General features: G+C 38.5%; 1 protein-coding gene across 1 annotated transcript in view; it reads right to left on the reverse strand.

The window, feature by feature from the left end:
• Nucleotides 1-1,140: 1,140 nt before the first annotated feature.
• Nucleotides 1,141-25,248, reverse strand: part of TMEM63A (transmembrane protein 63A) — a gene marked incomplete at both ends in the record, with an annotated part of 38,284 nt that continues 14,176 nt past the window's right edge. The window contains 18 exons of the mRNA XM_081998599.1: nucleotides 1,141-1,311; nucleotides 1,897-1,959; nucleotides 2,338-2,453; nucleotides 5,768-5,935; nucleotides 7,863-7,968; nucleotides 9,065-9,227; nucleotides 10,182-10,244; nucleotides 10,881-10,967; nucleotides 12,646-12,752; nucleotides 13,507-13,660; nucleotides 15,505-15,642; nucleotides 18,019-18,152; nucleotides 18,514-18,637; nucleotides 19,260-19,340; nucleotides 19,805-19,875; nucleotides 20,273-20,381; nucleotides 21,552-21,603; nucleotides 24,148-24,290. Of these exons, the coding sequence (XP_081854725.1) occupies nucleotides 1,141-1,311; nucleotides 1,897-1,959; nucleotides 2,338-2,453; nucleotides 5,768-5,935; nucleotides 7,863-7,968; nucleotides 9,065-9,227; nucleotides 10,182-10,244; nucleotides 10,881-10,967; nucleotides 12,646-12,752; nucleotides 13,507-13,660; nucleotides 15,505-15,642; nucleotides 18,019-18,152; nucleotides 18,514-18,637; nucleotides 19,260-19,340; nucleotides 19,805-19,875; nucleotides 20,273-20,381; nucleotides 21,552-21,603; nucleotides 24,148-24,290 (2,050 nt within the window). The remainder of the gene's footprint in view (nucleotides 1,312-1,896; nucleotides 1,960-2,337; nucleotides 2,454-5,767; nucleotides 5,936-7,862; nucleotides 7,969-9,064; nucleotides 9,228-10,181; nucleotides 10,245-10,880; nucleotides 10,968-12,645; nucleotides 12,753-13,506; nucleotides 13,661-15,504; nucleotides 15,643-18,018; nucleotides 18,153-18,513; nucleotides 18,638-19,259; nucleotides 19,341-19,804; nucleotides 19,876-20,272; nucleotides 20,382-21,551; nucleotides 21,604-24,147; nucleotides 24,291-25,248) is intronic.

Consider the following 25,248-nt stretch of genomic DNA (forward strand, 5'->3'; position numbering starts at 1 on the left):
GTCACCAAGATACATGCCCTAAAGAAATTTAGAAGTATTCAAATCTCTCCTGGGACATACTGTCATTCTAAGCCTCGTGACAGTATTCTTATGAACAGTTCATGACACTGATCATGCTGTGAGTCGGCTAGCAAAAGAATTGTTTCAATATACAAAGAGGAAAAAAAAAATAAATCAAGACAGCCTGAAATTTCTCTGAACTCAGTGTTTTATTGCTTTGTGATTATTAGTTACACTTTGACACAATGTACTTTGGAATAAATTGGCACCTACTACATAATTTAAAAACTTAGTATCTTCCAGCTCATATAATTGGCACTATAGAGAAAACCCAGACATCTGTCATTTTGACCCAAGATTAAAAGAAAGATAAAATGTTTATATCCTTTATTATTGCAGGTGAACTTTCGTCGTAGAAGGCCCTTAAAAATAGTGAACAGAAACTAACAACCTAAATGCCCTCCAAAAAAATACATAAAAACAGTAGCAGATGAAGCACTCCCTTCTTTACACCAGTCTTTTTACTTTGGTACTTTTAGTACCCGAGTGCACAGTAACTCCCTCATCTCTTTTAAGGAAAAAAAAAAAGTAACATGGTCAAGTCTACACTGACTACTTTGGGTGACAAGAGAGACTCCCACACACCATCCTCAGCACCCATGCAAACAGCATTTTCATCAAAAGTGACATTGCCTCAGGATTTAACACAACCCAAGAGGTTTATAAATACTAAAGGGTTTTTTTGTTTTTTAAATTAAAAAAGGGCAAGAAATATTTTGAATAAATAAATTACAGCTGTAATAGCTGCATTTACTTTGGTGACCAGTTATCTATATGCAGCATAAGTTATCTTCATAAGGCAAGTGATGAGATAGCGTAAGTGAAGTCCCTGAGGATCAGCATCTCTGTGCTCAACATGTTTGTTTCACAATGTGTGTAGACAGCCTGGAAAACAATCAGTCCCAAGGCATCTGCTTTTTTAATCTCCCAGCACAGCTGCAGACCACACAATGAATTATTTCTGTACCTCTCCTGTAGGCAGGAATATGTAAATAAAACAGAGTACTTAGTAGGTAGTGGTGGGGAATTAGTTCTCCTAAACCTGGACCAAGTGCTCCACCTTGTGTTAGTCCTTGGCATTCAAGGCGAACCTCTCGATGCCTGCTCAATAATTGCAGGTCCAGTGGAATAGTTTATGATTTCTTCTGCCTGTGAACTAGTGTTGTCCATGGTGCCATAGGATTGCTGCTCCTTATGGGCAAGCATCGTCCTTTCTGTAGAATGAGGATGCAAAACTCGTGGGACGTACATCTGAAATCACAAGCATCAAGGATTTTACTAGTCTCTCAAAGTATAATGTTGGGATAATTCACCCAGGATAATTTTTCCCCTCGCCACTCTTCTTTTTATCCATTTCCCATTCTTCACCTTAATACCTAAGGCCTTTTGCACCATAACGGAGGCTTCCTGGTGCAACACTCACCTGTACTTGTAGACTATTTCTACCTCAGTCCTACATCCGTTTTAGTGACATGACAGGTAAGACCTGCTACATGTCACAACTTTCAGAGTCACAAAGCAGTGGCAACTGACTGCATTTGGCAGCTGTCCAGGTGTGAGGATCTGTCAGGTGTAAGGCCTAGAACACAGCGTACAGAGATGCTGGAAGTAGTATGTCTCAACTACTCCTAAAAGGTCAGCCGAAGGTACTTCTGGAACAACACCTGGGAACAGCCGAGGAGCCCAGCTGTAGAACTTTCTGGTCCCACACGCATATGGGAAGTTCCACAGTCCATTCAGACTACCACGTCCTACACAAGCTCTTTGGTAAGCAGGGTGAGAAATTAAGTTTTTCTAGGAAACGTAAGAGAATATTAGTAACTCTTAACTTCTTACAGAAGATGTTGGGATGGCTGGTACCTCTGTGTCGTGTCCTCTTTCACCTTGCACGTCTTCTATCTGTAAGCAGTAACAGGTGGGGAAAGGAAAAGAGACAATATCAAATTGGTAAGTCAAAACAACATAAAGAGATTGTAAGCTCCCGAAAACCTGCACAGAGGTATCTCTGTGCAGTGCTGGTACTCTCTCCTGCAGTCCTCTTGCATACTTCTTCCATACTGCTCTTTCCTCTCAAATTCAGTTCCTGCTAACACTGGCAGACTTCCACTGTGCCAAGCAGCCTACCTCTACTATCAGCCCTCTCTAGCCATCTTACCGGAATGAACCTTTGTGGACAGACGTTGCTAGCGGGAAGGCACAAACGACCCACTAGGAATAGCTGGTGCTATATCAAGCACATAGGTAGGTGCTGAAAGGCGTTAGGTATCCATCGCTTACCTTATAGTTCAGTGGGCTCAGGTACTTGAAACAGCCAAAACAAGTATAAGCCAAGCAAATAACAATTGTGATGTTGACAACTAGGAAGGTAAACATGGTTGTAGGTGCTTTAAAGCCTAGAAAAATATCCAGAGAATACAATATAACAATACATAGCAAGAAAACAAACAAACAAACCAACCAACCTTTATCTTCCCCATTTTCTGAAGTCTTGTGGGTTTTTTTGCCCTTAGAGGACTGGGCACACCACTTCCAGCCACAAACAGGAGAACCTCGTTACGCACAAAGCTTGTTGACTGGTAGAACTGCTGAGCAAGCCATTTCCTCAGCTTCCTTAAAGGCCAAATATTGCAATACTTGAATGATAAACAAGACTCAGAGCGATTCTCCTCCCTCAGTCATCTATTCTAGACCCACTTCTAAAATACTTTCGTTAATGAACTGTGAAATGTAAGAGTCCATTTATTAAATACGATGATGTCACCAAACTAGATGGTTTGCAAACGACCCAAAGGAAAACATCATGAGGGGGGGGAATCAAAATTACCTTGATAGATTAGATGACCCCACCCTCTTTAAAGGACAAAAAAACCCAACCAAAAAGAAATAGTAAGATGAAATTGTATGTAGAAAACTAAGTAGCTACAACTTGAAAGAAAAAATGAAATGTAGATATGAGGGATAACAAGCCTGTAGCACCGCAGAATACAACCGATGATTACAAGCTGGAAATCAGTCAATAGTGTGATGCTATCACAAAACATGGGAAGAAAAAAATGCAAGTTTGGTACCGGTATACAAAATAACTTGGTGCTACTGAACCTTCAACTTGAGCAGCCTTGTCTGCATAGGATACCGCAATAAAATAGGGATAGAACTGGGAGGAATCCAAGGAAAAGGAACCAGAGAAGAAACCAAGTAAATATGAACTAAGCTGAAATTTAAGTTTTTCTTCAGAGAGAGAACTATAGGAAAGGATATGGTAGCAGCCTCTAGTATGGAAAAAGTTGTAATGATTACAACGACTTGTTATTCTTTAGGTCCACTGGGGAAATATTCTGAACAAATTAATCTCATTTTGCAGCAAAGATGACTTGAATAAGACGTTAGGGGAAAAAATGAAACAAACACAAAAAAAACCCCAAAACCTAGCTGTTTCCAAGCTTCTTTAGTCAAAGAGGCAACATCAACCTTCAAATATTTTGTGGTAACCCCAGCACATGTAGTGGCACAGAATAGACAAGTTTTACTTTTTAGCAGGTTATATAAACCCTGTGCAGGTCTGTTCATGAGGGTAGAAACAAAGAAAAACATACACACACACACAAAAAAACCCGAAACCATAAACATGTCACTCTTCAAACCAAAAAGGGAAGAGGAATAAACCTCCCTATAGGTATTCTGGAATGTCCTTTAGAAAAGGTTGTTTTTATAAGTGTAATACATCAGTATTTAACAGCTGGTGAGGCATGCCTGCACCACAGCCAATGCATGGTGTAAACCACAAGGCAAACAGCAAAGATCAGGGAAAAAGAAATCTCCAAAGATCAGTTTTCCCTGCACTGTGTCCTCAGCACTCCTTCCTGCCAACAGCTCTAGAGAACGTGGGACTTAAGTGTCTATCCCAGGAGACAGGGGCTGAACTGCAGATAGTACCATCACCTCCTCTGTTGCGAGAGGCCCACCAGTGCTTTTGGTGTATGATGGATGGCATGAGGGCTGAGGAAGAAAACAGCAACTGAGAAGGAAATAGGTGACACCAGTACAGCCGATCACCTTCTTTTTGCAGTCAAGTGATATTTGATCCTGACTGAGAACTGGGATAGAAGTCCTTCCAGCCTTACATTAATATAATGAGTGAGAAAACAGAGTATTATCACTGTACTCGGCAACCAGACTGAAATATCCTTACCAGGCAAACTATACAAATCAACGACTAAGCAATCAAGCTTTACACACCATCAACTGATTTATTTTGCAGGTAAGGAAGCAGAGCACTCTTCCCCCTCGTTCCTTCTCTTTGGCACAAGAAGCAGCAATGAAATCACAATCTCAAGTTCCTGCCTCTCAGACTCACAACACTTGGCTAGACTGTCCTGTGCAGACAAATCACCGAACAACATCCTGTAAATAGGATCCTCTATACTGACCAAGCCAAATCCAGAGTCTGTATTTGCTATTACTAAGTTCCATGACAAATGATGGTCTTCCACAGATGCAGAACCAGAAAGCATTATTAGATTTAATTTTTACTGCATCAGGATTTCCTGCATAAGAATTAGAGGCGTATCAATTGCTGCATGTTTGGAGTTGATTTTTCTAAAGCATGTGTTAGAAATTCTGCTATTATTTTGGAGGACACAGATTTGTTGGTTGCAAAAAGAGCTCTCAAAACAAGGGAAAAAACAAGCTCTCAGACATACAAGTAACGCAGAGACATCTGCTCAAACCCAAGGACAGCCTGAAGCAATGGTTCCGAATGCCTCTTACATCCACAGGGAGCCATCTCTAAAGTTAAGATGACAGTCTGCCAAAAATATCTTTCCTACTACTGGTATGCTAGAAAACCACAATGCAAGCACAGCCATTTGTCATCAGTGCTGCGAAGGCAAAGAGGGCAAAATACAGTTAGATACCAAGGGCCTCCTTCCCAAAAAGGGAAGCTCAACTCCTTCTAGCATCACCCATATCCCTGTTCCATGCCAAATGCTTCTTTCTATATTACAAATAAAAAGCCATAAGCTATCGCCCACCTTTTCTGAAGTCAAAGCTGTTAGTACACCACAGCCAATACTATCAATGCCAAGTATTGGCAAAACATAGAATGTCCCTATTTTTTAAAATAAACTATGCATAAGACATGAGTTTTTAAATTACAATATGGGGAGGAGAGTCACCATCTCACTGCAGTCTTCTGTGTAAAGTTTGACGGATGATGTAGAACACAGGTCTTACTAGCAGTAGCCAACATTTTAAACATTTTTTTCTAAATGACAGCTGTACAACAGAGGCAGTAGCCAATTCACCCAGGCAAGTTAAACATTTTAGTGTTTACAGAGCACTGCATTAAACACCATCTTACTAGAAAGAGCCAATTCTGAATAGATTTTTGTTTTATTTAATGATTTTTACTGCCTGTCACTCCACAGCCCAACTGGCCTATTCAAACTCTACAGCTTTAGGGAGCACAATCTCCTGTAAAATGAATAAATATGAAAATCCATGCTAACAGTTTTAAGTTAGACTATCGTATGCAAGCTTGTGTAAGCTGCTAATGTTGTATAATTCAGTGCCACAGGTAACCACCATGACTTCCCATTTATGGGAGCAAAAAGAAAAGCCCACAAAGCCTATGAAACTTCACATGTAATTCAGATAAGTTGGCAAGAGAGGTAGAAGCAGCTTCTAGGTGGGAAAAGCGAATACTTACCTAACCGCAAAAATGAGAAAAAGTAGAGCCAGAAAAGGCAGAGGATTGGAGCTGCAAGGGCCTGATTCACAGCTGCAAAGTGCATCTTCTTCTCCAGTTTGGCAGGGAGATACGCATAGTAAAGGTTGTAACGGTCAACCATGTGCTTCAGGAGTATGTATATTAAACCTGGAGAGAAAAAAGGGAAAGCCAAGGAGAGATTGCTGAAGACTTTATAAAAATTCTGTGAGGAGATCTACACTAACCAAGTGACTGAAAATCTAAATACCAATGGTGGCTACAGCCCAGGTGTGAATTGGGGTACAGCTGCATGACAACAGCCAGCTCCTAATGTTCCTGCACCCCCAGCCCAACACCCCCTGGGGTCTCCCCATCCCTCCCCTTCTCTACACACTTCTCTGTGGCACCACTTGTGCTCCCAGAGAGAACCCAGAGCTCCTTCCTAGTGCTGGCACATGAGGCCAAGCCAGCAGGGAAGACTCAGTAACTCCACCACCGCCATACTGGTAAGGAAGAATGGTCTAACAGTGGCTTAATGTCTCACTCTCAGACTTCAACAGATTCATGACTGGATTTCAAGTCAGCTATTTCTTATCCCCAAAAAGCCATTTGCAACAGCTCCAGTATGCAGTAGCACATTCGGATATTTACAACTGCACACAAAATGAAATGTAAATAAATACCAAGTACATTGTTGCAATAAAATTGACCACATTCTCCCAATAATAAGATTGTTGATTAAAACCAGTTCTGAACAACAGCTAATTTAGCTAGTCATGTTGTATCTAGCTCTCTCAAATTTTAGATTAGAAAAGGAAAATACCAACTATATAAAATGATGTAGTACTACTTATGCCTGACAAACAGGTTTCCAGAGTGGAGATATCTGTAGCTGCTAAATGATTCTTTACAAATAATTTTTATGACAGTCCAGAATCTCTGTGAATGAAAGATGCAATCAAATAAGACATAGATCATGTCACAGTCACTAAAGATGGACAACTGTCCATGAGTTCTAGTCAGATTGCTAAGTTTCTTGCACACCCATACAGGATTTAATGGCTGGTACAGGAAGAAGGAAGTAGTCAAAGCCAGATATACAGGCAACTTAAGGCAGAAATGTTAAGTTTTGTTCATGGGACAGAGATAAACCAACTTAAGAGAAATCCTAGACAAGGACGTCTGTGACTCAGATCTGGAGACCTTCTTAGGGTCCTGTAGGACTGCAGCTCCACTGACACCATAGGGCAGCTGTGCCTAGTTAACTGGTTTTCTAAGCTGGCAAATCTACCAGCGTATAGAGCATTTCCTTTTCCAGTCAAAGGGCAGCTATTATGTTCACCAAGACCATGTCCCAGCAAAGCAGTCAGCACATCGTTAGGTCACATCCCTGCGGTCAGGACCATGGAGCATACAGCTGTCCATAGCACAGTGATGACCACAGCCCCTTTTCTCATTCTCATTCAGGGTGTGAAATTTTAGATAAATGGTTTGCAATATAGAAGAGCTGCAGTAGTGAAAAGGACAGGTAGTTTTCCAGTCTCTTGCTACTGGATCAACATGCTTATTTTTGGGCTTCATTTTACATAAATCAGTCAAACTTTAGGACAAAAGTTATTTCAAATGTGCCTAAAGGATTTGGGGACCAAAATGTCTCTTAAGTTTGGCTGCTTAAAGTGGACCTCTGGGCTGGGTACACTCTGCAGCTTGCTTCTCTCCCAGACCTCAAAAACCCAGAGATAAAAATAACTCCCTCATCCCAAAACCTAACTAAACACCTATGCTTAACAATTAAAAACTGCCACCAGAGCTAATACACTCAAATTTGTAATAAATAACAACAAATAACAAACAGAAATAAAATAAGCATCTAACAGACATTAAAAATACTTTCAACTTCTAAAGGCAGTACAAGAGCTAAGTAATTCACCATCTTCTGCCTTGTTTTCCCACAAGAAGGGAAGGAATCTTGGATCCAAGTCCTAAGGATTATCAGCATTTGAATTGGAATAAGAATGCAGAACTGGGCCTTCCAAACCTCCCACATACCCCCAGCTTCCTCACACAGTGCCCCACAGCTCATCGGAAAACTTACCAAATGGGACAATGATGGGACACGTAATGCTATAGGCCATGATGACAGTGAACACACACAGCATCCAGGCATACATTGCTCCAAATTCATATTCAAATGCTTGTTGCTAGGAACAAAAACAACATGAGAGTTTTGGGTGTTCTATCCTATCACTGTTTCAGGAGTTCAGAATAGATTCACTAAAGCAGCAATTCACCTTCTCTTATTCTCTCTCTATGAGAGATCAGTTATTTCCTTAACAGGCATAAATGTCCTAATTAGAGAGATGAAGTATTATGCGTTTTAAGCATCTGTACTTAAAGAAAATATGCTGCTGCTTTCATAGCCTTAAAGTAATTCCTCAGGGAATCTGTTTTCATCTACAAGAAGCAACGACTTAAAACCACAAGGAAGAAAATGTGCCAAACTCAGAATCTTCATCTCACTGCAGATTCCACTGAATCTGTACTATTCCTTGTGTTGGCCTTCCCAGTAGGGAAAGCTCAAAATATCAAAGCTTTGGTGTGGTCAGTATTCCCACTTTTTCCTTTTGAGATAAAGAAATCAATATAAATCATTTCAACCAGAGCAAGGGGTAATATGCAACAGTTAACAGAAGCGAATGTTTAAAAGAATCTTTTAAAAATGGAACCCACTCACAAAAAAGAAAAAAAAAAGAAAAAAAAGAAGGAAGAACAGAGGCAGTTGTATACAGGCTTAAGTTCCCATTGTAACACCTGAAATTTCAGTCTGCAAGACAACACATCATCTCGAAGTGAAAGTCCACCACTTAAAATGGAATAAAGACAATAAGTATGTATTTTGCTAGGTGTATGTTCAGATTAAAGTTGTACACACGTGCAGGCTGACAGGAGAAACTAACTATAGAGAGATTTGAGTTAAAAAAAACCCCTGAAGTTTAGACTAGAAGATAAAATCCTATCAAATCCAAATCATAAAACTCTGACTTGGAGGTATGAAGAGAATAATACCTTAAGTTCAGAGTTTGAGTATTGATTTTTGACCATCTCCGACTTGAATAAATACCTCTCCGTTACCTGTGCTGCAAATTAAGGGAATATGAACCTGTCATGGATGAGTGAAACAAAGGCCAAAAGAAATGACAGCAGATGATAGTTCATGGTGTGAAGGACAGGGGCTCCCACTGTTTCTGATAATGATCAGTCATTTAATTGCCTCTTGCTGAGGAGGGGCTCTAATACCTGTTTAATATTTTTCCTTTCTGCTGTAGACTTGGCCATTATCATGCGTATGGTGTAAAGGATGAGGCCAGGCAGGCGCAGCAGCTCCATCCCATTGCCAATGAAAGCAGAGGCAATCACATAGTTCACAAAGAAGGCTCCCTGGTCAGGCAAAAAGACACATCTGCAAGGAAAGACATCAGACACAGACTGGAAAGCAGACAAGCAAATATAGCATATATACAATAGATCCCTATCACCTTTGGAAATCTCTAACTGTAAGGATAAGCACTGGACACCATAAGAAATGGCTAGAAGACTTCCAATAACCTTGTCGAAAAAAAAAAGAGTACTACATAGCTATAAATGCAGTAAATGCACTATGCTGTAAGAACCTGGCAGAGTTGCACTTTGGATGAGGAATAAACTGTTTACAAAAAGATACAGCAGTCTGATGGGTGGCTCATAGCTGACAAGAGCATCATTTGATGTCTGCAACAGCAACCCAAGACAGGATGAGATAAGACTGCAACAGAATAATTGTCTCTCCTAGTTTAGTAACTCCTAACTGTCGTCTTGTTACTGACTGAAACAGCATTTGGAAACGTAACTGTGTCCTAATAATTGCATTCTATTCTTTCCCTTCAGCCACAGTCACAAGAGCTTATAATAACCAATATTTGCAAGTTTGCAATGCTGGTGTAAAAACATTCTTGTTTCTTAAAATCAAGAGTCAATGGATTTCAGAAAGAGAACTGCTGCAGCTATTTGGTCTCACTGTGATCCTTGGGAAGATCCCCTGTCCATGATATGCAACAATCTTCAGTACATTTTCTGGTCCCCTCTCACCTGCATCATATCATCCTGTCCCTTCTTGTCTTCTAAAAAAATTTCTACGGTTTTGGGAAAATAACTGTCTCTTTATTGAATGTTTGCATATATTCGCTAGCAGGAAAAAAGTATGGATTTCTTCATAGCAAAATCACTTGCATTCTCCTCCCCTTATTCAAAAGCTCAACATCATCCCACAGGGTACCATCCCCGAGCAAGTTTTAATAAACACTAACCAAGGTTAGTCAAAAGCAAAAAAACCCCAAAGTCCTAAGTATTCCTTTAGCAAAGAGTTGCTAATACTTACTCCAGCCTAACTGCAGAATCAGACGACTCTCTGTCAAACAGCCAACGGAAAAAAAAATCAAGGCTGAAAGAAAGATGGTTAATGCAATTCAGTCTCCAACAGCTCAGTACTGTGTAAAATTGCTTCTCTTTTTACGTAGTTCAGATCAGGATAGTGGATAGAGAGAATCTAATCAAATAATCTGAACACTACTTTAGCTTTATCACAGTTATTGATAGAAATAGGAAAAAAGATACAGAATCAAACAAAACAGAAACATCTACTTCATACTAAAGTTTTAATGTTTCATTTTTAACAGTTATTATATAGATAGCACAAATAGATGTAACCCGGTTAGCCAGGGAAACAGTCAAATACTCTAACGGTCGAAAGAAAAGCACTACTATAACTGAAGTATAAGACATAGTCAGGAAAGTGGGTTCTCAGCTATGATGGTGAGCATGGGCAACTTTCCATTAGTCATTGAGCTTACAAGGTCTTAAATTTGTTTGCTAAAAGAAAAGCCAGCCTTTGGAAACTTTAAGGGCTATGAGGTCCTCAGATGAAAGATGAGCATTGAAATCTAATGCGTAATGACAATACAACCATACATGCTGGAGGGGGTACATCAACTGTACCTCAACTAGCAACTAGAAAACAGAAGTTGTCTCATAAGATAAAAATACTCAAACATTACTGCATTAAACTATGATTCTTTACCTGGTCAGACCAAGGGAGGGCAGAATCAGTACCATGAAGATCAAAAATATGTAGACTTTATGCATCATAATTCTGTTCTCTGCAGATCTACCAGCATAAAAAGTCACTGAGTAAGAAACTCATACAAAAAGACTTCCACACATGAAGGATCTTGCCCAGAGAATGTCAACACCCATCAGACTTCCCCCTACCATATCGCATTGCTACAAGATACTCACAAAAACAACCATCTTTGAGATATTCACTAATTTGGACTAAGCAGGCTCTCAGTATCTCCTTGGGCAAAAACCCAAACATTTCTGAACATTAATCCAGACTCTGGATTAGCATCACTACAGGTCTGCACCACAAGCAAGGGGATGTGCAATAATCACAGCTGGTGTCTCATCCAATGATACGCGCATCTCACAACACCTTGTAAACAAACAGCTCCTCAAGTGTTAAGCCAAGAGGGATTAGGCAGTTTGTAAAAGGGCACCACTACCAAGAAACCAGACACTTAGACAAGCTACTTGACTGTCTTTGCCAAGTCTTTAGGAACAACATGACACTACTAATGCTATACCGCTGCTACAGTAGCAGGAACATCTATCTAGTGACACACTGTTGCCAGAAAAGTGCAGCAATTGCTATAAACAATTCAGACTGTTGAAGGTGGTGTCTGATAGTGCAATTAAAACCACAGAGGTTTTATTATAGGATCATGTAGCCCTTGGGCACTGCGGGACATATCAGTATAACTATACCAAGGCTTGAAATCAGATCTGTGATCACTAGTGACTTTATTATTTCACTGATTATTTCAGTTGATTAAGAAGGGCTCAAAGTGCATGTGCCTAGTGCATGTACCAAAAAGCAAAAAAGTTGATGAAAAGCATACAACTTTGATGAATAAACAGTAGCTTCTGGACACAATGTCTTACAAGCAAATGATACAAAAAGTCAAAAAAAATTGACCTTAGCATAAAAACACAAACAAAAAATGGCTAGAGACACTATGGCAAAGACTGAGTGAAGCCGAGTGAAGCTGGGATTCAGTGTGCAGTATCATGCTTTGATATGACTGTAGGTAAACTGGGGATGAAATCTGGTACACCAAACCAAGCTGTGCTGAGTTCTCCAAGCTAGCAGAACATCACTGTGCTTGACATCTCTGTAGTGCACCAATCGTATATGAAAATCTTGCATCAGCACATCTTCTGGGTCTTGGTCCCATAGGTCTTCTCAGATAACCACTAACAATATCCAACAGCAACTGAGTTGTACAGCAAGAGTTACATCCAGACCATTTTTTCATGCAAAACAACAAAAAGATGGATGCCCTTTTTATAAGTAGCATGTTAGCAGTTGGAGCACTTTCTGCTGAAGTTAGATTCTGGGGTTCTCTGATGTTCTCAGCCTGGAGAGGATCCAAACCCACACCTCCTATATTCCCAGAGAGCGAGCTAGTTATGGGATCAGAGGCACTTTCCATGCTCCTGTTAAAGCTACACCCCCTAAGCCTTCTTATACATTTTTTTTCTGATTAAACAGAAAGAGGTGGGAGGCATAAGCACATCATGTGGTCAGATTACACTTGCTGTGTTAACTACAAATTACTTAAACTCCAAAGCATTGGTTATAACACTAGAAAGAGACAAGAACATGCTATTCTTTGCTGCAAGAGGTCTGTGGATTTAAGAGCTCCATTAAAAGATAAGCCCTTTCTCCCGTTTATTTTAGTAATTCAGCTGATAAGGCCAAAACAGAGGAAAATCTTGCTTACTTTGTCCAGTGGGACTCCAGCAAAGTTGAGTAATAGACAATTGTTGGTAGCAAAGCTGAGAAGGACCAGAGCAAGAGCGTTGGGAAAAACTGGCTGACGATGGGATTCTAGTGGGAGGAAAAAAGAAGTAGTATTAAAAACATTTTAGTGCAGCTGTGGTAGAACAGAGGCTGCAATTTTTGCTTTTTGTAAACTATAGCAGGTTGGACTGTGGAAATTATATTCAGATACAGTCTTAAAATGAGGGAGTGCTTAGCACTGGTGTGCAAGACAAAAAGCAAGAGTAGGATTGGGAATTAAATTCCACGAGAGTGAAGTCTCTCAAACAGTTTTTATGTAGTTTACACTAGCCTGGGGAAGTATTTAAAATGAACAATTTGCAAGAGGTTTTGGCTGCAGTCAAACTAGGACCAGATATATATATGCCATCCTTTTTTGAGTCAAATAAGCAAAACAACACCATGGCATTTTACTTCAGAGTTTAAAATCTGAATTCCTCCCCTATCTCATCATAAAAATCAAAACACAAGTTGGACTTGAAATTCCATTTTTGGCAAAGGTTTTTGATTATAAGATTTAGAATTATGTAAATTTGGAATGCAAATTTTCACTACAAACAAATAAGACATTTATAACAATATAAAATTTCAGATGAAATTACTTCAGCCTACTATCAAGGCACAAAAGAGGACTGAAGAGCTGATTCTGGACGTATGCTTTTTAATCAGCTGTTACGTAAAACAATCCTGAGAATTTCAACTGAATGTACCTTATAGACATCATTTCATTGTCTTACCACACATGTATCAGTTTATCAACGTTCTGATACACAGCTATATCCAAACATATGGTGATACTCACATTAAGGTAGTGAATAGGTTTAGTGACATTGAACTTGTCCATGGTTGAGATGATTATGGAAGGAGTAGTAAGAAAAAACAGCACAATAAAAAGCAGCAAATTAATGCAAGCCCATCTAAACCACCATTTCAGTCCATGCACTGAAAGATTTTTCCTGGGGGAAAAAAAAAAAAAAGAAAAAAGGACATAAAGCCAAGCAGTAAGCATTTGCTATTAAAAATTATATACTATCTGTCAAGTAACACGTGGCACTGCTTTTTCTAAATTGAGCTTTCATAGTCTTAAAGTTATATAACAAAGTACTAGACAAGCTCCAGTTGCTATTAGAGATAAAGAAAACTGTGCAATCTTCCTTGAATGATAACATAAACTGCACTTGCAGAAGAACATATTTAGTCTTCCATAACACAAACACAATGTCTAATGCAGTCAAGGTTTGGGATGAAACACTTCCACTTTTTATTAATATAGAAGTACTGAACAAAGTTAGAAGAGGAAGAAACAGAAAAAGAAGATACAGAGAATTTCTGCAAGGAGAATAGCTATCAGAGGCAGAATCTAGCAAGAAACTGATTTGAAAAAAGTAATTAAAAAACCCTGCATCCCTTCCTGCCACATCAGAACAGCAACCATAGGTCTTAAACAGGTAAAGTTCTTAAATGTTATCTGAAATGGTTCCCAAAACGATTGGGGTGGTTTGAACCCCAACCAAAGCCAAGAATTTAGAACAAGACAAAACAGGGATACAGAGGCTCAGTAACATCCCCAGTTATGACAACTCTTTTTTGTGAGCCTAGGTAAGTAACTTCGCAAATTCCTGTGCCTCACTTTCTTCAAGTGGGAGGGAAGAAAAGAAAAAAAACAGGAAAAAAAAAAATCCAGAAACCAAACAACAAAACCCTGCCATCTTTCCCTCTCCAAGATGTTTGGAAAAGTTTTGTAAGTGTTTCAACCCCCTTAGTCTCAACGATCATTTCCTCAAAGAACGGAAGAGGAAACAAAGCACACACGCATGCAAGATCCCTTTCAGGAAAAAGGCAGATTAAACTGACTCTACTCAGAAAGCAGCTTGCAAGAGATTTGTAATTCATGTTGCAAAATAACACAGCTGCAAAAGACACAACTAAGAATCATGGTTGCTTGCTTTATGGTTAAAGATTCTGTACTTTATTCTCAATTGCAGAGTTGTAGTTCTAAAGCAAACCTCTCAGTTATTAGAAATAGATAGCATAATCACCCTAAAAGTAATTTTCTATTAAAATCATTAGGGAAAAAGTGTACTTTTTTTTTTTTTTTAAGAAACAGTTACATACAGGTGAAATACAGTAACTTGTGCATGTTTATGTCTCACCTGCATTTTTGGTTTGGGCAATGTAAATGTCACAACAAATTTACTGTTACATGAACAGGGGATTATACTGGCCCAACCCTAAGTAATTTGCAAAACAATTGGAAAATGTTTAGTCATTTTTAGCCTATAAGCATGACAGAAGGCAGCACAGGAACAGTTTAATTGAAAAAGCATTTCTCTATTTTCTGACACTCTCCTGTAAACGGTGAGTAAAGTCTGGGAAATTTACCGGGTCAATAAAAAAAAGTCAGAAGACAGATCATAGTTCACAGAGTGGATCAAGTTACATTTGTCATGCGGCAACTCAGAAAAAATATATATACTTGGAGAACACTCAGCACTAACACCAAGTTGCTTTCCTCAGATCTCAACAGTAGATATGCATTAACCTCACGTAACCTCATATATAACCTCTAGTACCTGCAGTACCAAAACTTCGGGGTGGCAAAGCTCGAAGCCTCTGAGAAGCCTCCCCAAGGTCAATGATGAACACCAGTGATGGAAATAATGATGCAGATAATCCACATCCAAACACTACATAAAGTCTTAGTCTAGGGTTAAAGAAAAAACACCCTCGGCCTCCTTCTCTTGTCCCTGTTCTAAACCTACGTTACTATGAATAAACGGATGTAAGACAGGAATCTTACCAACAAATATTCTCAGGATAAGGAGCGTATGTAACCTCCCAGTTTGATATGCACAGCTCCCTGCTGTAGGATGATGGCTGGGGTTCTCCTTTACACTTAATACTCTGACATTTGCAGGCATTGAAGTCCTTAAGGATACTGTAAGGAAGAAAAAGAAGAGGAGGATTTTTCAAATTTTTTTACACCTGAAAATGCTGCATATGTAATGAAAAAGACTGGGAATAGCAATAAAGGTTTTTTTGCTTTTAATAACCAGAGGTCAAGACAGTACTTAGACAACAATGTAACATTACATTATGCATGTAATGTCCATTATATAAACAGTTACTACCACAGGTCTGACAAAGTTGGAAACAAAAAGCAGTCTTGGTTTGAGTTGTTCAGCGCTTCTACCAAAGATGAACAACAGCAGTGACTTTTTAAAAAAAAAAAAAATTAGAAAAAATAAATCAAAACCTGAGACCGTTGGAAAAAATACAGCCAGCTGGTTCCCTAAACACCTCTTTACATAATTACAGCTGTTTTCAAATCAAAGCAGGCTAAAATATTAGTTTGCCCTCTCATTTCATTACAGTGGTATCAAAACCAGCCTTTTTGCCTTGAGTACCAATTCTCAGAAAAATTTTATTGTGCTGGTATTCTCACAATTCAAAATATTACCCTCTTTCACCAACTCCTAAAATAATCAAAATACTTAATTTTATCTTCTAATACTATAAGTTGATTGACAATCAATGTATTTAAACAAAATTTAAACATGCCCATAATAAATGCTTTCAAAGATTTCTCAAAACACAGCAGTAGAAGTGCTAGGCATATATTCAAAGACAAGACAGCTGTGTGCATGTTACTGTGTAAAAGAAGTTCCACTCAGATAAGCTCTATTACACTAGCATGGAAACAGTATATATTTTATTTGGACAGGTAGGCTCTAAAATTCCTGAATATGCTTGTTTCTCAGTTGTGCTCTTAACACAAAGAAAATGGAAAACCACACACACGAACACCAAACAAACAAAAATAACTCGCAAAAGCCCAGTCGTTACCTTACCCGAATTCAAGTAGTGATGTCAAATTGCCAGCATCTTGCAGCAGCAAGTATTTAAGAAAGTTAGTTATACTTTGACAGTTTATTTTTAAAAATACATACAGAGCAAGCTTAGCACTACCAGCCATACTACCAAGCACCATCATTAACCAAGCTTCTACAACCACCTGACACTGTGAACCTCAGTCCTGGCTTCCTGCTTCTCCCATCCTATTTCAGGGCTCTGTGGAACAGAGCCTACTAAGGGCATCAAATAACTTTCTAATTTGATGGTAGTCTCAGCTTCACATGTAACCTACTCTATAATTTTCCAGAGAACGGAGTCCACCGCATCAATTCCAAGCTAAACAAACTAAAATCTTTTCAGTTCTTGATTATTCAACTCAGAGATGCCTGCAGTACAGCTCAAAACACATGCCCAAGGACAGACTATCCCATCAAAATTGTATATGAAAAATCAACTAGAGAAAGAACTTCAGTGCTTATTTCTTTTTTCAGTTTCACATCTTAAAATGTTATTTCATGCTCTAGGTTCTCTAAATATGGCATGTAGCATTACAAAATTAGGAGGGGGTGCAGATTTCATGACACAATCACTACTCAATTAAAGAGCAGCAAGCAAAACTTTCTCCAGCATCTCAAATTCTTGCAAAAAATTCCATACCCTGGACTTCTTTGGGAAAAAAAAAAAAAAAGCCTGAAAGACTGGCTCTCTAACATGACCTGAAGGTCAAAATAATGCAGATAATTTAAATCAGAGAGGCTATGAGGAATAAAAAAAGCATGACATGTTATTTTTGTAATATAAATGTTATTCTGTTTCCCTTTACCCACTTTGTGTTAGTAAAAGATGCTCACAAAGTGCCAACAGAAAATGAGAGGCTACACGCATTTCCTCTACAAATGACTGAGTAACAAGCACTGAACAACTTGTGATATTAGGCCTACACATATATCTGTAGTAACAAGTAAGAGAGATACATTAAGTGTATCTACCACCTATGGCCAGGTCAGTCACTGACACTGCTTTGTTAAGACGACTAACTAGTGGTGTAATTCACACCCACTCTGACAGTTTTGTAATTGGACCATTTGCACAGTAGAAAATGGAGAAATCAGTAACTCATATTCAAGAGCCAATTAGTCTTCAAGACTATTCAACTAGCATTCAAGAGCCTTACTATTAACCAACACTGATGGACTAGATCCTATGCAGAAGGGAAAGGATCCTTATCCCAGTAAATGTCCAGAGCCATTTAGTCCCTTAGATATTTTCTTCACTCGAAGTATAGAGGCTAAATGCACAGTTATGGGAAAACTTACCGGAAAGCAAACCAGACCAAATCCACAGGATGGTGAAGAAGAAAGGAAGAACCACCAACATAAGCAAACAAGCAACACAAACAGGCGATCAGTTGTACTATTATAGTTAAAAGAAAACAAAGACAACAGCAGACAAAACTTACTAGGTTGCCATGGATTTCTCTTGAAATGTTACAAAAGCCATTCCCAGTGGGTTATTATGAACAGCTTGTTCCTCTTTTGAATATTCTTCCATCAGTTCATTTCTAACTTTGGTATAATAATCTACAGCGTCCTCCTGTTGGGAAATTGATGACTGTTACATCCAAGTACCAGATGGTTAATTTCTTCATTGAAATACATCTTACACAAACTATTGTCTCTCTTCCTCATACTACTCCACAAATTACAAATCACGTCACAATTGTGAAGACAAACAAACAGGAAGTTTTTCTTGCACTTCAATTTTTGCTCTAAGATTATTTTTCAAAAGTTTGGGGGAATTCCTTTTCTGTACAGTGCAAGAACATGAAGGATGAGCTATCTGCAATAAGTGAATAAATAATTTTCTGAAGCGCAACAAGACGTCACATAAAAACTATTCTCTACTCACCTAACAACCTACCTAGCCATAACTGAAAATGAACACAGTATCTTACCCTTTCACATCCTCTCATTTCACAACAGCAGAACTGACCACATGGCTTAGGGTTGATTTGGACCCGCTTGCCATACTTCTGATGCAGGTGTTCATAGTAAGTCAGGCTTTTTTCTGCCTGTTTTCTGGACAGAAAAATACATCCATAACATTTTGCAGGAAAACAGTATCAACATCAAGCTTAAGAAGAATATAATCCCCATGAGAAAAAGTTATGTCAAGGACTGATAACAAATTAATCAGTCACCAAAAGACATTCATATACCTTATTTTGGCTACTTAGTATAATTTATATTCAAGCCACAAGAGCATTATGCAGCCTATACTGGTAGTGAGGTTCCAGAAGAAAAAAAACCCGAAACAATGTATAGCCCAGAATATAACACTTTCTTCTCCTGTGACCAGCACCTCCGGCCAAAGCAGCAGGATCCCAGAGTTATTAATTCAACAGTTGAGTTTTCCACTTTGCACTGCCTGACAATAATTAAATACATACATACATAAATAATCTGCAAGTCAAAGCTTATCTTATGCAACACACAACATATCACACCTACAAGTAATGAGCTGAACCCTACAACTCACCTTAAAACACAGCTGAATCTAACTGAAGTACAGACCAGAACTTTAAGAGCAGAATTAATTTCTAGCATGTGCAAGCTTAGTACTACTGATATTCGTTGATTAAGGACTGGCAAAGCATTCATAAAATTATGCTAAACTCGGGTAGATTACAAAAATGAGTACCTTTTTTTGAAGAGATGAATAAGCTTGGCTACATCATAACAGAGCTGGACCTCCAGCACAGTGCAGGTTGGGTAGGCAGCACTGAAAAGCAAGCAGTGCATGAGAACAATAGGAACAGAAAGTACAATGAAGAAACTGTTTCAAAGAGCATCACTGATGTCTGACTGACATCTCAATCACTCATTTCATTTCTGAACAAGGTATCAGAGTGGAGACTTCCAGAGAGACAATTGCTGAAACCTCCTTTAATATGAGATGTGCAGCACTATTCCCAAGTAAAGGCCATGTGGGAGCATGAATGGAAAGTGTGGAAACACAGCCACTTTCTTAGATTCTAATTTTAAGATCAGCTAACTAACTTTATTGAAATACAGTCTTTTCTCAAGTCTGTCTCAGGAATAAGATAGGCTTTTAGAAGATGGATACTATAATATGAACTTTAAACAATGCAAATGTCAAAAACCATTTCTGCTTGGGCAGGAAAAACTACTAGGACAATTTTAAGTCTTTTGTTCCCAGTGATACTACTCAAGCATGGAACTCACATGAAATGGCCTTGTATTGTCTCTTCTTTTGCATTTTTTGGAAGACCAGTTATAAACAACGTGCACTTAACCTGCAAGAGAAAACACAGCTCCAATTTTGAGAAACCACATCACAAAAAAGAAAACAAGAATATGAGGAAGGCAATGACACAGCACAAGTAGCTGTATTGTAGAGGGGAAAAGAGGTAGGAAGTTTTGATGGGAGTTGCATCTATTCAAGTCAGCATCACGTTCACCACCTACACTGGTAACAGGTTACACCAACATTTCACAAATTCCTCCCCAGCCCCCTTCTCTCCATCCATTTTCACAATTCACTCAGTGGAGCTTTGCTTTCAGTTAATTCCTTCACGCTTATGTCACATTCTAGCAAGCAGGAGGCATCTCAGCAATTTGCTTTTTTAGCATTATCCACTTGCAAATATGCTGTATGTTTGGTTTTTTTTTCACCCCAATACAGAAACTTACTATGTTTTCTTCTTTATACGTGACATACTTCATGTGATGTCTCATGAAGACAACAGTCAGAATGAGGTAAACAACAGCAAAAACCGTGTGCAGCCAAAGAAGATTATTACTGTCGGACAAAATGTTATGAATATGAGAAACGGGAAGAACTAATTGTCCAACTGATACAAGTAGCCATCAAAATGCTGAGCAGATCAGAACTTCTAATTGAACACAAAGCAAGAAAAAAAGGTAGGTTTTTTTTTTAGTCAGTCACCCCTATGCAGATGCGTTGGACAGCCATTAGGGTTACTTGCTTATCATAAAATTTTATGGGTAACAGACCTGCAAAGCAGATATTCTATGACATGGACATTTTTAGGCAGCATTTGGCTTGTGCCTTCTCATTCCGATGACCAATGGCACACACCATGCTATTTGCTAAAGTGTTTTTTATTGGCCTTATTAGTTACTGTGCTGAGTGCCTAACTGAACTCTCCTTGAACACAATCCTTACTCAAATTAAAAACAGCCTAATACAGGGAGTAAATTCTGCTGCTTTGATAGCTCCTTCCTCAAAGCTTACAGAAGTTGTGTTCTGTGAACACTGTGTGCTTCAGTTTTGTGAAGAGCATTAATAATAACAATTAACCTAAAAATTCAGAGACCTATCTTACAGATAATAAAACACAACCAAACAAAAAAATCCCCACTAGCTACTAGGATTCATAACGTGGTTTTAAAAAAAAAAATTGCATTTGCAGAAACTCTGTTGGACACAGTAGCATGGATAGACGTGGATTGATCAAGTAATAAAACAGAAAAATTTTACAGCTTTGTATCTCAACTATTTTACAGACTGTTTTTGAAACACATAGAAGCAATTTTAATCGTGATCTCAGATGGGAAAGATATGCATACACATAAATCTGACGTAAGAGAATTTAAATTATACAAGTTACACATTCTAGTAAAGCTGTCAGCTTTATTTTTCTTCTGAAGTATAGTTTCTTTTAATGTGGAAATTTCTGAAAATAATATCACTAGATGTGCAGTCATTAGCCAAGAGAAACATGTGGTGTAAGAAGTAAGAGCTGAGAGAGTAGAAGCCAAGTCTCCAGATTTCTTATTGGCACTGCAACTGCATAGCCTGAAGCAGAACATATCCCAGTTTCAGTTGATGAAGCGTGAATAAGTAATTCCTACCCCATGAGCCACACTGCAAGTATCAATTCATGTGTTTAGAGACTACAGCAGGAAAGAGACATAAGCATAGAAATACTCTGCAAGATTTACTCACCCGGTTTGTAAGTTTACTATAGTAGTTCTTCCAAAGCTGTAGGGATCTTTATCTAAGAACAACAAAATCAGGCAGCATAATTAACTGGTGCAACATTCACATGCAAACTATCAGAAAGTCAGCTTTTATTCTTAAATGCTGATATACTACTTCTTAATGCTGAGCATGTTCATTGTTAAAGAGATTTAGAATCATAATCAATGCTGTTTTACACTGTATTGCATTTTAAATTTGGAAGAAAAAACCCCACGAAACAGGATTATACCACATTCAGCCCACTAAGAGAAATAATAGATTATTTTAAAAATCTTAATACTAGATCTTTGCAGCCATTCCCTTGCTCCTTCCAATCTCCTTTCACATCCACTAACAACATTGTTTAGGGATCTGAACATATTTGCTTCACATCTTTATTCCATGTTCACCGATTTCTTATCTCAGTTTTTTTTTAAACTGCATTAATTCAGTGTTGACAAAACAGTACTGATGACCTTAGTAAGGTCAAAAATGAGAAAATACATATGACATTGTTTTTCTACACTGTCAAGTATTTTAAGAAATTATAGTGCAAGTGAAAACTGAGTACATGTTCACAAAGGAAAAAGAGCTAAGCATATCTGGAAAGCTAAACAATCTTCTAGCATACACTGTTAAACCACATTGCAAGTTAAGTCATCACAGAAAAAACTGCAAATGCACAAAATCAACATATGGTGGAAGGGAAGGAAGAAGGCGAGAGACACAAACTTCAGATTTGTTTTTCAGCTGTATTTCCTAGCATCACAAAAATTAATGCAGGAAAACAGAAGCTGTATTCTCCTGCTTTAGATGGCCAGTCATACTCTGTCATTTGAATTAACGGACAGCATCTATTGGTATCCAAGATACTACAACTTCTATCAAATTGTAGTTAGAGAAGGACAGTGCACACAAATTGATGCATATTGCAAAATCCATTTTGGTATAAATATACAGGTAGTAATTAGACCGGAAGAGGGAACTACATTCTGTAAGTTCTTTAAAGGCAACAGCATCTACCGCTCTACTTTACAGAGGAGGTGAAGACAGCAACTAGGGCACCAGTTGTGTTGGATTTGATTCTGTAAAACTAGGGATGTTGGCTGAGAACAGAGAGATGGAAAGCAAGGAAGCAGCGACTGAAGTGATAAAGGGTCCTTCGAAAGAATAGAAAAAGAGAAATGCAAATAAAAAAAGAACAGCAATGGTCTTTAAGAAAACAGATATTAATCTAAACAGAGAATTGCTAAGAAAGAGCTCAATAGGGAAGTCACAGATGGCAGTTCCACAAACAAACAATACTAAAGGCAAGGGCACAACATATTCCATTACAGATGAGGGCTAAGTCACAAGGCTCTTTAAAATACAGGTAGGAGCAGACTGAAAAAAAAAACAGGCCACATTATTAAGGACAATAGAAGAGAATAAATTATAGGGACAAAGATCAGCAAGGTTATTACACAAAGTAGGATGCAGTTGTTGTGGTATAAAAACAAACACACAAGCAAATATTCCACTTGAGAGCTCCTGGGGAAGCAGAATGAATTGTTGCTTTTTTTTTTTTTTTTGGCATCACAATTCACCAAGATGATCAACAATGAAGGACTTTATAGACATGATTGTCTATAGATATTGACAAGACTCATACAAAGCCAGGTATAAAATGGTCTTATAAGGGCTCATTATCAAAAATGGACAAATGTTTAAACAGGATTTAACAGAGTTCTGTCCACCAGTATTCTCATTAGCAACCTGAATGGCAGACTAGAAGACACACGTCGTATTTGTTGAGTGTGACTTAATAATGGAAAGAGGTAGGTGTCACACTGGCAGACATAATCAGGACTAGACTGCAAGAAACACGAGATAATTCTTTGTCCAGTCAGCACTGACAAAGGCTCAGCAAGAAGATTTATCCAGTTTTGAGCTGCAAACCAAGACAGAAATGAAGAATGGAAGATGGTCTAGCTAGATAAAAAAAAGTTCAGAGGATGGCTGACGATTTTATGATCAGCCAAACAGAAAACAGGTCTCATTAATGACTGAATTAACTGGTCTGGTTTATCAAAAAGAGGAAAAAGCACAGATGAATTGATAATCCTCAAGTAGCTAAAAGGATATTGCAAAGAGGAAAAGAATAATCTATTCTTCTGTGACCTTAAATTGCAGCAAAAGAGATTCAGACTGGACACTGGAAAAAGATTTCTCAACTGTGAAGACAGTTTCCACTAGCAATCACCAATAATAAAAACCATCAAGAGTGCCTAGAAAAACACCAGTTAGGAGGGCATAGGTCAAGTTAATCCTGCCTTGAGCTTCCTAGGTCTAGCCATCTATGTTTGCATGAGGTCTGCCATCTTGTTTCTGACAAGAGTTTTTGCCAGATGTTTAAAGAACCCTCTACTCTCATACAAATTTCACACAAAATGACACACACATCAGACTAAGAGGGGTAGGGGGATGACAACACACAACTAACCAAAAACCTTATAAAGTTTATCAAAATAAAAAAATCCTAAAAGCTTTTGCAATGATACAAAACACAAAAATCTTCTCAGAATATAAAAAAAATTCTTACCAAGTAGATCACCTGATAGGTTGACAGGCAGTATGACACACACAGACAAAATGCTGACAGCAATCAACAAACAGATGATGTGACGCTGGAAGGCAAGGTAATGTATGGCATCTTCACCACATCTGTCATGAATCTCATCATCGCTGTATCATAGACAGAAAAGCACATCGTCAGTCTACTTAATATCCTGGAGGTTTTGGGGGTGGTTTTTGAACATACATTAATTTCTCAGTCTCCCCGGTAACATCTCCATCGATTACTATCTGTTTTCAACATGGTAAGTTCCAAAAGTGTTTTTTTCCTTGTGCAGTATCAATGTACAAAAATTAACATGAGGGAATTTACGATGGAAACAAGCAATCTGAAAAGCAAATGTAAATCCAGCTTCTTTTTTATCAGCCTAAAATAGGACAAAGTCATTTGCTATGACCTCCTGCTTTATGACAGTCACAAGGTGTTAAGCCTAGCTCTCAAACTTTAAGATCACACTGTGACAGCGTTCACTCATCTCCATAAAGGCTCCCCATGAGAAAAATGACAACAGAATCACCTTACTCTTATGACACCCAATTAACAGATGATATTAATAGGCTTTGGAATGGACTCTCATCATCTATCCATTGTTAGCAGAACAGAACATTAAAATCTGAGTTCTTGGAAAAGGAAGGAATTGAACTAGCAAAAACGGAGAAAGACAGGGTCAATCCCCACACTTTTTTTGTTTTAGCGTACCCAAGGCAGAAATTGATTTTTAAAAATCATGATTTACTAAGCCCCAAGAGATACAAAGAACGAACATCACACATCTAGTGCCTGGTTTCTGAGAAACAGTGGATGGGCTTTTCCTAGTTAGTCAATCCAGCCCCAACTAGACCACCAGTTCTCCACAGAAATCCTTGCAGGGAAACCCAATTTCCTGCCTGGGGCCCTATTGGCTTCAAACAGGGGAACACCCACACAGTACTCTTTGAAGGGTAAAAGCCTAGCGCCTAGTTATTAGCTCAAAATCCATATAAATGCCATAGATGCATTTAGGTTCACACACTGTCCCAAGGAAGTCCCAGGGCTGCCAGCAGAAAGAGGCTGTATCCTGAAGAAGTA

This window comes from Phaethon aethereus, assembly GCF_964289735.1.
Source record: "Phaethon aethereus genome assembly, chromosome: 3".
NCBI classification, from domain to species: Eukaryota; Metazoa; Chordata; class Aves; order Phaethontiformes; family Phaethontidae; genus Phaethon; species Phaethon aethereus.